General features: G+C 39.5%; 1 protein-coding gene across 1 annotated transcript in view; it reads right to left on the bottom strand.

Moving 5' to 3' along the window:
- The window catches only part of Cntnap5 (contactin associated protein like 5), an 858,611-nt gene that overhangs the window by 486,170 nt on the left and 355,046 nt on the right, over positions 1–17,395 (bottom strand). The window contains exon 5 of the mRNA XM_029539128.1: positions 1,230–1,433. Within this exon, the coding sequence (XP_029394988.1) occupies positions 1,230–1,433 (204 nt within the window). The remainder of the gene's footprint in view (positions 1–1,229; positions 1,434–17,395) is intronic.

Raw genomic sequence — 17,395 nt, 5'->3', positions numbered from 1 at the left:
CTTCTTCTTCTTCTTCTTCTTCTTCTTCTTCTTCTTCTTCTTCTTCTTCTTCTTCTTCTTCTTCTTCTTCTTCTCTCTCTCTTTCTCCTCTCTCTCTCTCTCTCTCTCTCTCTCTCTCTCTCTCTGCCTTTCTCAGTCTTTCTTTGTCTCTGACACCCTCTTAAGTCCCCTCCCCATTCCCTGAATAAAATCTATTCTATACTATGCCTTTGTGTGGATGGTGCCTCCGGTAGAAGGGATGCCTCAGCTTGGGATCTCCGAGGCACACCCTTCCACACATCTACCAAAATATATCTGCTCTCTCTTTATCTTTTTATAAACATATCAGTAACAATAATAGTAATAAATGTGCATGGCCATGAGTTCCTATAACCCCAGCACTCAGTGACAGAAATAGGTAGATCTTAAGGGCTTGCTAACAATCCAGCCTAGACCCAAATATAAGTTTTTGGGTCAGTAAGAGACTTTGTCTCAAGGCAATATTACACACAGAGATAGCAAGATACTAGTGTCTTGCTCAGTTCTCCACACATATGTGCATACATACGTACATTTATATATGCTAATATTCTTACAACAAACACACACACACATACACACAAACACACATAAAGAGAGAGAGAGAGAGAGAGAGAGAGAGAGAGAGAGAGAGAGAGAGAGAGATAAAGAGGCCATGATGTTTAGAACTGTTTTCCCCTCTTCCCTAGTCTCTAACCCTGTCATTTTGGAGACATCCCCTGTCTCCACTGAAACTATGTATAAAAAATTAGAAAGAAGGAAACCGAGTGTAACCACAAATAATTCAAGGTTGGGTTATCTAAAATTACTTAAAAACCTTTATCCCTGTGCTTTTATTGCTAACATCTGCAGTGTTTTCCAAACCTAAATATGAAGATTATCCTACCTCAGTCAACATTTGCTTTTATCCAGAGCAGATTTCCAATGAGTGACAAGGCAGCACAAGCATGAGGATTTGGTTTCAACCCCTAGAACTCAGGTTAAAAAGCCAGCTGCATAAACTCATTCTTCAAATTCCAGCATGGGGTGGGTGTCAGAAGGGGAAATAGGGACAGGAAGATCCTTGTAGTTTGTTTGTCAGTTGTCCAGGTAAATCAGTGAGCTATAAATTCAAAGCCACAAAAAGGGGGGTGGTGCTTGAGGAGGATTCCCCAGCTTCACCTCTATCCTCAGCAGTCATATACACAACATACGCATAGGAATGACCTTACCCAGGTTCAAGTAGAGAGCTAGTCTGCCCTTCTGGAGTTCCAGGGTGATGTGGTCTCCACGTTGTCCTTCTCCATGGAACAGAACTCCATCTCCTTGCATGCTCTTGAACTTCAGGGAGATCACATCTTTGAGGGTACTCATTGTCTTCTGATTGAACCTGTATAAAAGTGAGCTCCGGCCATCAAAGTCAGCTACATCTGATCCTGAGAGCAGAGAGAAGAGAGAAAGAAACATCAGCGTGTTTCCTCATGGCAGCTACTTTTGCTTTTCATCTTTGATGCTGCTCAGTTCACGGGAATGTTCCTGAAGTCTGTAAGATCTCTCTTACAAAGAGAGATAGATGGAATAGAACCAACCTACGTAGAATCTAAGGAATCATTCATTTGTAGGCTGAGCATATACACCAGACTGAAGTGGAAACTCCTGTTAGTGATTGCTGAACAAAACAAAACAAGAACAGCAGCCTATCCAGGAAGGATGCTGCTACATAACTCCCACCAATGAGTTGTATTGTGTACAAGAAGATCAAGGCAGGGACTGGGCCTTCAGATAACAGGAATATTAGACAAAATTAATGAGAGGACATAACTCACTACATAGTAGAACAGGAGCCATGTTAAGCCTTAAGATTCACTTTCCCAGGAGGGTAGCCAAGACTTCTAGGAAAACACACACACACACACACACACACACACACACACACACACACACACACACCAAAGGGGCAGCCAATCAGCAACTCCCCTGACATCTGACCAGGAGCTTACAGCAGATACGAAAAAGGCCTTATAATGTAATTCTCTCTGCCTCCCTTGAGTTATGAACCAATCGGAAGTGTACAAATATTCTGAAAGCTCAACCAATCCTGGAGAAAGTGACCCAAGTGCAACTGGAAAAACCCTAAGTGGCTTTAAGAGGACTTGTGAGCTTCCCTGTGGTCATCACTTTGTTGGAATAGTTGATCCCCACATGCTGGCTTTTTTTTTGTGTGTGTATGCATAATAAATGCTCTTTGTCTTTGTACATTATCAAATCTGTGTTCTTCATTCAGGGATTCTTGGATCATCACAATACAATATCTGGAGATCTAAAAATAATGGAGGCTTAGAAGTGAGGAGAAACTTGCTTTAAAGCCTGTAGAAGAGCTTCATAATGGTAAGAATAAGAGGAGTATAGGGTGAGTATGACAACTATATAGCTGCTATGCAAGGGATGCTGAGAGAGGCAAGAGGAACCTCCCCAGGGAGCAGCATTTAGAGCTCCTGGGAATACCTCTGAGGAGTCTTGGTCCTATCCTTAGAACATACAACATTTCTGATATTTTACTAACAGGGGTGGCACACAGACTGCTTCTTAAACTCTGCCCCAGTGAGAGCTGCAGGGAACAGTGGCCTGATTGGGCTATATGATCTGACATAAAAGTGCAGGCTCATGATCTAACAGTGTTGTGCCAGCCTGTGCTTAAGAAGACAGGATTGCAATGCCACAGGCACCTGCATCATGCTTTTCTCAGACCAGTGCCTAGTTTATAATAAGCTCTCATGACTTATTCTTCTTGCTAATTTGATTCTGACATTTGATCATTTTATCTCTTTATCCTAAGCTCCAGACTGGGGTTGGAAAAGAAATATCCTTCATTATGACAACTCTTGATGATTAATTTGATCTTTTCTAAAATCCAGTCATGATAATTCTGAAGATTCTTAGGTGTTTATTGGGAAAAAAATAGCTGATATGGTAATGATTTGAATGAAGTAGTAATATGGTATATTTGAAGGAAGTAGAAGTAGTAATATGGTATATATATATATATATATATATATATATATATATATATATATATATACAGACATATATGGAGTGAATAGACATTTGTTCACATCTTCCCAGGGAAAGGTAACATGAAAATTGCAAAATATAATTATGATTTTTCCTTCACATTATTACCATAAATAGATACCAGGACTTTATTTAATTCAACTTCAACTTGATTGTGTTTTGTTCTTTACTACTCCTTTCTCCCTACTCCAGCCTTCTTGAGATCAGCTTGGTCAAACTCCATGGATAATATCATGTAGGATTTGGCATTATATGCCAGCTAAATTTCACTTAGCATATTGTTCTTTTGGTATGAAAGCCAGATAGTCAAAAGTCAAGAAGTCTTGATCCAAACAAAGTTTTGAGGTGTATGCATATACACAAACTAACAAGTTTCTATCATAACATCCGGTGGAGAAAATTATTTGAGTGTGTGTGTGTGTGTGTGTGTGTAAACATTTATGCACATGTGCAGGTTTACACATGCTGCATGTAGATGTTAGAGACTGACCCTGGGTGTCTGCCCCACTCACATTCTAGACTCATATAGCCCAGGTTGTTCTTGGATTCACAGTATTATGAGGATGACTTTGAATTTCTCATCTTCCTGTCTCTATTATTTAAGTGCTAGGATTAAAAGAGTGTACCATGTGCCTGGTTTTATGCAGCGATGAGGAGAACTGAAGACCTTGTGCATGGAACATACTCTCTCTACCAGTTGACTTGGCTCTCCAATTCTCATTTTTCACTGAGAATGATTGTCAACAATTAAACAAACTGGATGGCCAGCGAGCTCCAGGGATCTCATTCTACTCCAAGGTTGAGATTACAGAAGTGTGTCACTGAGCCAAGCTTTTTAAATGTGTAGAGAATTAATATTGCCATGCTTGTACAGTAAGCACTTTACCAATGAGTGATCTCCATGGCTCCTTGGAAGAATTATTATAGGTGACTTTTATAGTCTTTCTCTATTTTTATTACAAAAAATTATACTGTAAAATGTTATTACTTCTATAATACAAAAACTGTAAGACTACTTAATGACAACTTGGAAAGGATTCATCATACAGCATCTTAGTAGGGTGAAACAGAGGTGAAGGGCTGTGTGGACAAGATACAATTATTCTCTTTTGAAATCCAGAAGCCACAAAAACTCAATTTGTCAGGATTTACTAGCAATTAAAAAATTCTTAGATTGAATATTCATAATGACAACTTAATTATTTTTCTTGTTCAAGAACATAGAACTATTCTTCATAAACAATTTTTAAAAGGAAGAAAAATCATGATTTTCTGTAATTATCTTAAAAATAAAATTCTATGATTTATTCTTTATATATACAGTTAACAATAATATCCTTGAAGACTCCAGATTGTAAAAAGCGACTGGCCAGATGTAGGGAGGTTTTTCCATTCTCCTGTGTTTTTCAAAACATTCCCACTCAATATTATCACTACATCTATGCATGCTGTACTCACTGAACTTCAAGCTGAACCTATGGAGTTCTTGGTCATGTTGCTCTGTCTTGGGTAATTAGAGCAGTGGCTAGAGAGAACATTAGAGCTATAACTTGAAAGCTGGATCACCTTTGCAACTTTATCTAAGACTTAAATTCATACATAAGATAAATACATTAGAAACCCATAAAATATATTCTTTAGGGGAAAAAAGAAACCCTCAAAGCTGGGAATGTAACTCAGTGAGTAATGTTTGCTGTGCACCAATGAGCATCAGCTGAGCTTAGACTCTAGCATTCCTTTTAGACAACCAGAAGTACCAGTCAGATAAGAACTATGGAGACAAAAATAGGAAGCTCCAGGGAACTAGCTGGCTAGCAAGTCTAGATGAAAAGTCCAGGTACAGTGAGAGAGACCTGTTCTCAAAGGTCTTTATATGGCTGGAGAGAAGGCCTCGTGGTTAAGAGTGAGGAGTACTCTTTGATTTCCTAGCACTGACATGGGTGGTTCACTGCAGAGCCTAACTCCTGATTCTGGTCACTCAATGCCTTCTGGACCCTACAGGCACTAGCACTTACATGTGTAGGCAATCACACCCCCCAATATACATTCATGGTTAAAAGCAAAATGAAACAAATATTAAATAAATTGGTCAGAAACCGAGAAACACCTCTGATATCCACCTCAATATATATGCAACACTTATGTGGGCCTGTGCACACACACACAAAAGCATAAATAAAATGGTGAAAGAGGCCAGACATATTGGAAGACAAGATGGGAGGGGAGGCAGTTATGATCATATTATGTTGTATACATGTATAAAATAATCAGAGAATGAATAAACAACAAATTAAATATATGGATAATCTAATAATTAAATGTATTAACACTAGTCACTTAATAAACAATAAAATATGTACCACCTTACCAGGCATACACTTTGTTTTGAGACAGTATGAAATAAAGCCGGGCGTGGTTGCGCACGTCTTTAATCCCAGCACTTGGGAGGCAGAGGTGTGAAAATTTCTGAGTTCAAGGCCAGCCTGAACTAGATCGCCAGTTGTGAGTGGGTTAACTAGAAGGGTCTGGGGATCATGAACCGATGATCTATTGGATGGCCCCAAACCTTCAGCCAAATGATGCTGTTTGATTTTGGTGTCTGATTTTCCTGCACAGTGTGTTCCAGGCTGAACCCAGCTTCCTACAGAGTCTTGTTTCCACCAGCTTTCACCGGGGCTATGGAAATGATCCACCTGTGCTTCATAGTGTGGATTCCTGTTCTCTTCTCTCTCTCTCTTTTTTTTTTAATTAGATATTTTCTTTATTTACATTTCAAATGCTATCCCAAAAGTTCCCTATATCCTCCACCCGCCCCTGCTCCCCTACCTACCCACTCCCACTTCTTGTCCCTGGTATTCCCCTGTTCTCTTCTGATTACTGTCACTCTGCCACTGTGACAGCAGATGAAGCTTTACTGTTCAGCAATGCACAGAACAACTGCATAGCATCCATCTGTGCTTGGAAAGGGGAAAGCAATATGAATAAATTTGCAAGCAGACTGAACGATCCAAAAGGAAAGGAGAACCTAGATACACAAGGTAAAACACATCTGTATGCTGATACTGAATGAAGCACTTGGGAAGAGATGGAGCTAGTGTCACAGGGATAGAGGGAGAAAGGCAAAAGAACACAAGAAGTTCAGTGATAAGATCTGGTGATGGACAGCAAGAACTCTAATTTCCAGCATACTTACTTCCTACAGGCTGAAAAACACAGTGCAAAGGGTGACACCTAAGAAGTAACTGGTAAGTTATGTTTATTACAGGATCATGGCTCCCACCCCCATGAGGAAGTGCAGTGTTTAAATTTTACATTCACACAGCATGGAGAACATCACTCCATTAGAGTGTCGCTGCCCAACACTGGGTAAAACCTCTCCCACATCACCCTGTTAAAGGTGGCAGTCTGAGTTCTGAGGACTCCTGATTCCAAGATTATGTGTCCCAGGACAAAGGATTGCATGAGAGACAAATAGTTATAAGTAGGAACTGTTTATTGAAAAAGGAGAAGCACTCCTGAGGACGAGAGTGGACAATCATGATGAACAGAGGGGAAAGTGTATTCAGTAAGTTTAGGTCAGGAGGCACATGACTGTTTATAAGATAACTCTACAACACTTGCCTCTTGTTCCTTTGTGTGGCATGAGGTTTTCTCACACAAAATTGACCTGTATGGTGGCAAGGAAGGGACTCTAGTCCTCCTCTGCCAACTGGCTCTATTCTTACAAAAATATTGATGCTGCTGTCTCCAGTGTCTATTCTCTTACCACAATCCTATACTGGAAACTTGGGCATTACAGATTTTAGTACAGTCTGACACTGGTCAGGCCATGTTCTGTGATTGTTATGAGAAAATAAAGATCAACAAGTGTGATTTATGTCTTTAGGACACCACAGAATAATACTAGGAGAAAGCTGAGGTCTTAAGTAGGTCAAACATAGAAACCATAAGTGTTGCTTCTTTGCAGAATTATACACAGTGATGTACTTGATTAAAATATAAATGGTTAACACAAACATGATGTTGCTATTTTCTTGCACTTCCCATTTCCTTTTATGATCTTATATTGGAGGATCATTGGCCACCAGAATTTTCTGAAGCTCTAAATTCCTCTGTCAAGTTCTACATTCTAGAACTTTTTTTCTCCAGTAGTTTCATGATCTCTCTTGATTACTCTCATAGCTGTGATGATGTAAATTGTACTTCTTGACCTTTCTGGAAAGTCTAGAAGCATTATTGATTAGATGAAATGTCACATACATGCATGTGCTCCAAGGAAACAGGTCAAAGTGTGCTGAGAAATTTGAGCTTCAGGTAAAGGAGAAATGTGTATAAATGCTTCATTCTTGTTCTGCAGCTTGGTAGATGGTGCATGGAGGACGAATTCTGAACTTTCACAAGTTACATTTCTATTGATCATTTGATGAGGCCTACAAAAGGTTGTCGTGCAAATTATAAGTACTGACATGTAAATACACATTCAGTGTCATCTTACCTCATTATTAATCCAGGGGAGATATATCCAGTTGAAAAGACTTTGAGTGAAAGATGAAGATGGTATAGAGATTTGTGTGAACAAGTTACTGGGGAATTTGGAGTGGGGAACCTTTGACGACTTTTTCAAAGTTCTGAGATTGTGGATGAGTATTCAGTTGTAAATAGACTCATCCTGGTAGGATGATGCAAGTTTTTTCCAACATCACTTACACTTACTAACAGAAACATTTTGCTCACCTGAGAGAATTCATCCAAATGCTCTGGATATTTGGAATATTAATTAATTAACACATGAATTGTCACAACTGTTTCACAGATGGAGAAGCAGAACTGCAGGAGAAGTTTTGAAGAAGGATTAAGTATACCCAGTGAATTCTTAATCCCTTCTCTAGAAACTGAGGGGATGCTTAGCATCCCCAACATGGCTTAGAGAAGCAGATTTAAAACAGCGATAGCAACTCATAATTCTTACTGTTGTCATTAAAAAAAAAAAAAAAAGAAATACAACATACATTAGATTTTCATTATTGGATGTTATTATGCCTCTGTAATGATTGCCTTATTTGGAATTTAATGTTCAGACAGAGTTCTGTTGTAGACATTAAAACCTTTACTGGTTGTATAAATATCTGGCCAGATTCTTTATCAAACTATAAGATAATGATAGAAAATATATGCTATAAAACAAGAGGCATCCAGGTTAGAGATGAGCTATTATTTTTAACAGTTAATGTTTTATGTTATGGATTATAAACTCTCTCTCTCTCTCTCTCTCTCTCTCTCTCTCTCTCTCTCTCTCTCTCTCTGTGTGTGTGTGTGTGTGTGTGTGTGTGTTTGTTTGTATAGATTTATTGGTGTGCAGGTGCTTTGGTTTGCACTAGATCAGAAAACAACTTTCAGGATTCAGTTCTTTCCATCTTCTATTTTATTCAGGTGCCTTCTTTTTTATTGTTTCTAACATATATATATATATATATATATATATATATATATATATATATATATATATATACTACAAGCAAGCTGGCACATGAGCTTACAGTTAATTATGCTGTCTGGTTCCAACTTTTCTGTAGGCTTGCTAGCATCACAGATGTATGCCCCCTATCTTTCACTTTTTACATGGGTTCAAACTCAAGTCATTTTGATTACATAGCAAATAATTTAACCCACTGAACTACCCCATCACTACCAGGATCACTATTTATTAAGGACACAAAAATAACTAGCAACTAAATATACTTTCTACCTTCTCTCACAATTTTCAATGGCTAATGGAGATGTTGTGTGTGCCCTGGGTTAAGCAAACTATTCTTGGGTAATTGCTAGCATATATTTGCTTTATTTAATGGGCTTGACAGTCATGTATTATCTAGACATTTTTCCTTTGAAAAACTGATAAAATCAAGACTCAGAAGATCATGCACCTGTCTAAAAGCATGTGCAAGGTAATGAGTTGTTTGACATTGAAGATAAGTTTTTGCCTCATTAAATAGTGGGTGCTTCAAGGAATTTGTGAGATGTAAAGAACTTGGCAGTTTGAAGAAAACGTACACTGTAAAAGTCCAAGTGACCAAAAAGTTGTAGATATTATCTATTACATAAATTATAAACAAACTACAGTACATAGACCGAGATAGGCTAGGTAAAGAGTGTCTCTTCCAGGGAAGAGGAAATGTAATAGATGTTTCAGATGGATTGCTGGAAGGTGGGAATTGGAACAGAAAGGATCAGGTTGGGGGAGACAGTGGGAGAATGTGCAAGGAGAGATACCTGGAATTAGGGAACATATGGGGAGCTTTGTGGAAACTTTATGTAGTGGAAACTTCCTGGAATCTGTAAGGGTGTTCCTCGTGCGGACTTCTACTGATGACTGATACAGAGTCTGAACTTGCCTCTCTTATACTCATGCAAGAATCTCAGTGGCAGGACTAGGATGTATTTGGCTGAGTTGTGGACAAGAGGGTCCTGGGATGATCTCTAAGCAACCCAGGAGACAGAGACTTGCTATCTTCAAACTGACAGCAAGGTCTCATTGCTGAGCAATGTATGGCACAGCTCATTGAAGGTGGGGAAATTAAGCTGGTGCCTATATGAGAGGCCTTCTCCCTTATATTCTAATCTCTTTTGTGTGGAAACTTTCTCTATCGGCTACTTAACAAAAAACATGGCCACTAACCCAGGCACAAAGCTTATGACCTACAATCTGTCCCGCTTGCAAGATATGCTGAGGTACTCATTGTGTACATCTTGTGTGAGTAGCCAAATAATATCTGGTTTATCTTGGGGTTTACTCCATGAAAGGAAGTCCATGCCCTACACTGCTTGGAGAGCCATGAACCAGAGACTAGATGGCCCAGAGATGCAGGGTAATGCCAAACACTACTGCTCAAAAAACCAAAATCAATGAAATGATTCCTAATGATATTCTGCTATTTTCATAGATTCATTTTTCTTAATCATCATTAGAAAGGCTTCCTTTGGCAGCAGATGGGAGTAGATCATTAGACATTGTGCAGAAAGAGTTTAAGTAAACTGAAGGTGTCCCTCGGGTTCCTGCTCTCAAGCTTGGGTAACCCTATATAAGAAGGGGCAGAAAGGTTGTGGGAGTCAGAGAGGATGGAGGATACCAGGAGAACATGGCCCACTGAATCAACCAAGCAGGGTTCATATGAACTACACACTCAGTGCCTGCTGCTGTCTGAACCAGTTTCTCAATATGCATATATGTTGTGACTGTGAGCTTGGTGCTTTCATGGAACACTTAACAGTGGGAGTTGGTGTGTCTGACTCATTTGCCTGCTCTTGGGGCTTTTCCCTCATGTTTGGTTGCCTCATACAGACTTATTGTGAGGTTTTCTTTTTTTGCTTTTTCTTATTGTATTTTGTTTTGTCCTGTTTAGTTGTAGTTTCATGGAGACCTGCTCTTTTCTGAAGGGACACAGGGGGTGGGGGAGGGGTGGATCCAGGGGAGAGAGGATGTGAAGAGAGGTGGGAGGAGTGGAGGGAGGGAAACCTATGGTCTGTATGAACTTTCGGGATAGCATTTGAAATGTAAATAAAGAAAATATCTAATAAAAAAATTCAAAAAATCTCTATGCAAAGGCAAAAATTGAGAGAGAATCTGTTTTCAATTAAAAAAAGAAAAAAGAGAAAAGAAAGAAAAGAAACAAGAGAGAAGAAAGGATACTAAATCAAAGAAAAGAGGAGAATAGGTAAGATGGTCCAGCAAGGAAAAGGCTTGCATAGCGAGCCTAATAGTGAGTTTTAATCTCTGAACCCCACAGGAAAGTAGAAGAGACAGACTGAACAATGTTATTCTCTGTGCACTATAGTATTACACACCCCCAAATACACAACACACACACACACACACACACACACACACACATTATTTTTTTTAAATTTATGATATTAAGGGGTGGGTTTCTTGTCTTTTCAAGTTAATATGAACTTCCTGGGCTCCTAGTCTTCTGCATTTCTTCCAGGAGAAGTATTTATGAAGGTCAAGTGTATTGCCAGTAGAGAGATGCCAGGAAGAAAGAACACATAAAGTAAATATACTGAACATGATCAGTTATATCATTTGCTCATGGAGGTATGGTGCTGTTCTAGTCATCCGTGTGTCAGTCTTGACAACTTCTCTTTATTTTATTCTCCTGATGCATACTATGTTCTTACTAGGTCTATTTTTTCTAGCTGATTTGTATAACCTCATTGCTCTCAAATATTCTTGATTTATACAGTTTTTTCTTTTTCCTTGATTCTTGGATATGTATGTAAATGGTGTGTGTGTGTGTGTGTGTGTGTGTGTGTGTGTGTGTGTGTGTACTATTGTATTTTATAGAAAGGGAGGTCATATATGTACATGGAAATGTGTGCAGAAGAGAACCAGAAGTTGAGATTGAATATGTTCCCTCATAGCTCCCACCTTAATTATTGAGGCAGAGTCTCTCACTTGAACCCAGAGTTCTTTGGTAGCTACTCTAGCTTATCATCTTGTTTCAGAGATTTACTTTTCTACTTTCTAAGTGGTAGTATTAGAAGTGGAATTCTTCATCTGCCAGCTATTTATGAGGGTGCCTGTAACCTGAAATGAGGTGGTAATATCAGTGCAGCAATGTTTTATCCACAGAGAAATCTTCCCATCTCCATGGATTGCTTCTATTAATCTATTTCAACATATGTGTCTGCATCCTGGATGTACAGCATGGATGAACAGGAACATCTTTGATAAACTTCCTGGTTCAGAACTCTAAGCTGGAGAGCACAGCCATGACTCTGCACTCTGCAGAAACAGACCAGCTCTTCCTATTGGGCAGACCAAATAAGAGGTTCCCCACCCTCTCCAAGGTGAGATACAGTGTCAGGAGTATATAAAACCAAGAGATGTACTTATGAAGGTCAAGAGCATTGCCAGTAGAGAGATGCCATGAAGAGAGAACACACAGGGTCAGATCTTGGATCTGTGAAGCTCAGCTAGTTCTAGTCACCATCTGCTAATAACTGCAGTATTTTTATGTCAACAATGCTGGTCAGAAATACGGGATCTCAGACCTCATTGCAGAAACTCTGGGCATGTGTAAGAAGTAAAATCGGTTGGCTCATTTTCAAAATAAAAATACCTTGAGTCATCTTAGGGCCAGATCTAGGTGGACAAAAATCACTGGGAGCCCCTAAGCTAGCAAACTGTATCCGAATTCTGTTAACTTGATGAAACTGGCTATCCAAATTGGAGGCTTGAAGTAGGAAGTTACTAATAGCCAAGGTTGCCTAACAGCCTAATAATTAGGCTCTGATAATCTCTAAAAATGATTAGATTGCAAAACCTCAAGATGAACTCATGTACAGTATTGTTGAAAAAAAAAAAAAAAAAGATGGCCATATGTGACAGGGAAAAAGAAGACCTAGATAATGTGTAAGAGTATATGCTCCTGACTCCTTAGCCAATGAGAAAGGAGGGAGGGAAGGAAGAAAGAGAAGGTCTTTGTTCTGTTTCTAAAAATTGCTCTCTGCTCTCAGTCAGTGTGTCTGTCATTCTGAGCTGACAATAGTGTTGCAAGGTAGTAAGATAAATGGTTCTGCTTTGTCTACCCGAGTCTCCAGTGCTTTTATGAAGTGAGGGTCAACATTTCTTACAGAACAGACCCAGAATTGATAGTTAAGGAGTCCCATAGAAGAATTTTATGTTTGTAGAATTCCAGGGAACATTTTCTTTTTCTGTTATGTGCACACTCCTGAGAGTTCACTACTATATCTACAATGTCAGTGACCTGGAACACAGCTGTTAGGCACATACTGGAATGAATAATATTTTTTTCTCAGAACTGATTTTTACTATCTTATTATTGTAAACTCTATTTAATGCAAACTGAGGTTTGTGTCAGTGATGACACATTGGCAGATTTTTTCCAGACTATAATAGATAGGCTAAACTTGGTCCTGAGCTTTTCCCATTAAGGGCAGGAGCTACATCTCCCCAGGCTGACCTTCCAGGTCAATGCAAATCCTGTCTAGCCACCTTACTTCTCTGAGCAGCTACCGAATGCCAATGAGGTCTGAGTTTCTACTAGCCCCATAATTGCTGATCCAGCTGTCAAGCTTATTTTCTGAGAAAGACAAGAGTTCTTGTGGCAAATTCTGGCATATTTGATGGGTTTCAGAAGCCTGTCAACAAACCAGCTAAGAAACAGAAAACAGTCTAAACTTGAATTCCCGAGTGGGCTGAAGCACAACTCCTTGGAGGAGTTTGTGTCTCAGAATTAGGAAGCTGAAGGTCAAGGCTGACAGGAGTCACTTCTGACCCACTCTGAGACAATCAGTCCCACTTGGATTCTCTAACTACTCAAGAGTAAAAATAAAAAAAGATTTTCAATACAAACACATTTTGAAGATTTGCTCATGATACATTATATGAAAATAAATATTAAACATCAGATAATGTGCTTGCACTGAAGACCTGGGAGCACTGGCTTGTAATCCACAAACTACAAAGGTTTCCACAGTCAGCTTGAATTTTCACCCATCTCTGACCCATTATGTGACTTTCCCAGGCTTTGTCTGCAACTCTGATTACTGGAGATGAGCCATCAGCACAAAGGTGGTTTCCTAAATAAACTGTCAAACTTAAGGACAGCTTTTCTAAGAACATTTCGGAATTTCTTCTGTTTGATTAACAGGTGAAAGAAACAGGAAAGACCAAAACTCAGATTCCAATCCACATGTGCTTTGAAGCTCTTATTGATATATATTCATCCCTCCATCTATCCACCCATTCATCTACTAACCTACACACACATATCTTCCCATTCATCTTCCCTCCTTCCATCCCTTCCCCCCTCTTTTCTTATCTATCTTCCTTCTTTCCTATTTTTTTTTCTTTTTTCTTTCCTTTTTTTTTTTCTGAAACAAAGTCTCCAGTAGATCAAAATCTGCATAGCTGCATACATTTCTGATGGTCTTGTTTCAAACTCCTGAATGTAGGAATTCCAGATGCATATCATCAAGCCTGGTTTATACCATTTGGGGATTGAACACTGGGATTCATCTTGCTAGGAAGACCAAATTAGTCTCTTTTATGAGGGTTTTCCACATAGTTTTATGCATAGATACGGTAATGCACTTAAACTTTATAGTGTAATTAGACTATACACAAATTACAAAGATCATATCAAAATTGTGTTTGCTTCCATAGGAGATTTTTCTCTTCTTTATATCTGAATTCACCTAAGTACTGTTCTTGTTCTCCCTCTCCTCCCTCTTCCTCCATCCCGTGTGTGTGTGTGTGTGTGTGTGTGTCTGTGTGTCTGTGTGTGTGTATGTGTGTATGTGTGTGCATGCACATGTGATGTGTGTATGGTCATGAATGTATGTACATAAAAACATTTGTATTCCAGAGGACAACCTGAACTGTTGTTTAGCAGAAATCATCTACTTGACCAGTAGCCTAGCATGGCCCAGGGACCTTCCTGTCTCTGTCCCCCATACTGTGTACCATCACACTCAGCTTATTTTAGTCCAGTTTTTCACTCCACTTGGGTTCTAGGTACCCAACATGGGTTCTTATACTTGCATTGCAAGCTCATTACCAACTAAACTGTCTCCTCAATTCCATGTTGGGAATATTCAGAATTCACTTTGGTCCCTTATCTTTCTGATGTGATAAGACAAAGACAATAGGTCAAGCCATCTGGGGAACCACTTACAACATTATGGACATAAGTGAATCAGTATAATGGCAAGGTATATAATAAAGATTAGTGTTAATATGCTTCCTACAATTCATTACTCCAAAGGGTCTGGTGGGGGTAAAACAATATGATATAAATAACTAGGCAGGGACAAGAAGAATGGAGTAGGACATTGTTGATCAAACTGGCAGGCAAGACTTCAACTGAAGAGAACAATGTGGCTAGTCATGAGAGGTGACCGGAATATTAGGCATGGATAAAGCTTTCATCAAGGGAGCAAAATTTCATAAACAATTTTCACAAGGCACTGGAAGGAAAGGGATGATTGTGACAAAGGGTGAGAGTAGAAAAGCAGCCTTTGTGAAACAGCATCATACAGCTTTTATCTGTGTCTCTGGTTTATATCATTCTCAGTGGTCTTCTCAGATTGAGTATGCAGATGCTTCAGAAAGGCAACTCACTTGACATTTAAACAGAAGTCTCAAGATTGGAGCAGAAGACTCTGCTAGATTTCCCTTTAGTGACAGTAAGTATGGTTCTCTATAGAAACATTTGCCATGGGCCTGGTGAGATGATGGGCTCAGTACAGCCCTTGCTCCAAAAGCATGAGGACCTGAGTTCAGTCCTCCCATTCCCACTTGAAAACCCAAGTTTGGGGCTAGAGATAACTCAATGAATAAGAGTATATGCTTCACCAGCAAAATGTTCTAAGTCTCTAGAAACTACGTTAAAAATAATAAGAGGGAATGTAGCCATTTGCATATCTGTTATTACAGTGCTGTGGAGGACAGGGATAGGAGGTTCATCAAGGACTAATTATTGGAAGCTACTCTAGTGCCATTCTCAGTAAGAGACCTTTTCTCAGGAGAACAAGGCAGTGATGGAACATGATGCTTGATGTTTTTCTCTATGAGTCTAAGTCTTCCATACTCATAAGGGAATATGTACTCCCCCACACATCTTCTATGTAATACTACACTACACACACACACACACACACACACACACACACACACACACACACACTCAGAACCACACAAATAAAAAGCTAGGTGAGACTATGTAGTTCATATTCTTATAGCTGTAGATGTGAAGGCAGAAGTATCTAGTACCTGAGGACTTGTCCTGGTACCAAGTGAATTCAGTGGATGCCAGGTTCAGTGAGAGACCTGGAGACCTATTTCAAAAAAAAATTAAATGTCTACCTATGGGCTTCACATGCACATACAAATGTACTCATATATACATATACCATACATACATTGAACACACACACACACACACACACATGCAAAACAATTTCCATGATTTCATGTTTTGGATATATTCTGTTGTCCTGTCCATAACACTCCCTGGCTGGTTAGTGGTGTAGCCAGTGGGTAAATACATAAATCACTGAACTGACTACTTCCACAGGTACTGAAAGTAAAACAAGCTGTGTTATGCAAGGCTCTGGCCTCTGTGAAGAGACTGGCTACAGAGACCCTAGTCCAGCTATGAGGACAGTTTACCTTTTAAATCCCATGGCTAACACAAAGCACACAGAGCTTTAAAGCCCTGCAAGCAGCCTCTCCATGAGGCACCAGTTCATCCGAACAGACTGACTACTGTGGATAATCCTCTCCTTCCCGTGTTTTACGAACAGGTGTTGGTTCCTTCAGACTCTACAGTTATAAACAGTGTTTAGTTTTGTTTTTAGATATGTACATGTGTGTATGTGTGAATGTGTTTATCCTTGCGTATGTATGTGTATATTGGCGAGAGTGTGTGTGTGTGTGTGTATACATCTTTGGGGCATGAAGGAGCATATGTGTGTCTGCAGAGGATTGAGGATATAACTTGATTATTGTTCATCAGATTCCATCCACCTTGGGGTTTTGAAACACGGTAACTCACTAGAGAGGAATGCAAAAGGATGTCTAGTAGATAGGCTGACTAGTAGTTACAAGGGGTCTTCCTGACTCTGTCTCCTCATCCATGGGATTACATGTATGGATAGACATGCTCACCATTTTTCTAAGCATGGGGCCTGGGGATGAAACTCAGGCCCTCCTGTTTGTAAGCCAACACTCACTGACTGTGTTCTCTCCCCAGTCATTGGCATAGCTTTGACAGCTTCCTATAGCTTCTGACATTCTATATTTCTATAGGCCTGGGGTTGTCTCCTGTACCTCCAAAGACAGCAACAAAGGACAATGGACTAACCTATATCAATGGTTGAAGAACGTTTATATTCTCAATCAGTTAGAAACATCGTGAAGAGGTCAAGAGCCAAGACAGAAGTCATATAATTTCTGTGTACTATACTTCTGTTACCTATAGATAAGCACGTTTATCTCCTCCATTCTTTTAGTAATTTCTAAGAGTAAGGCCCCTATGTTTGCCTAATATTAGGATACTTCTCATCTCCCGAGTAAAGCAATCATAATGATCTGATGAGACTGTTCAGCTCTGGCTATTAAGTGCTAGATTTACAAGGTGGGATCTGGAGCTCCAAGTCAGAGATCTGACCATTGTCATTCTGTCTTCCACACCTCCTAGGCTGACCTGGCTGGGTACCAGGCCTCCCAGTATTCCCATGATGAGACTATACCGATGTTAGGACCTCAAAGATGAAATTGAATACTTTGCAACTTCTG

The sequence above is a fragment of the Mus pahari genome, chromosome 5 (genome assembly GCF_900095145.1).
Source record: "Mus pahari chromosome 5, PAHARI_EIJ_v1.1, whole genome shotgun sequence".
Taxonomy (NCBI): Eukaryota; Metazoa; Chordata; class Mammalia; order Rodentia; family Muridae; genus Mus; species Mus pahari.
The sequence above is the reverse complement of the archived record's forward strand: the minus strand, read 5'-3'. Positions and strand labels throughout refer to the sequence as shown.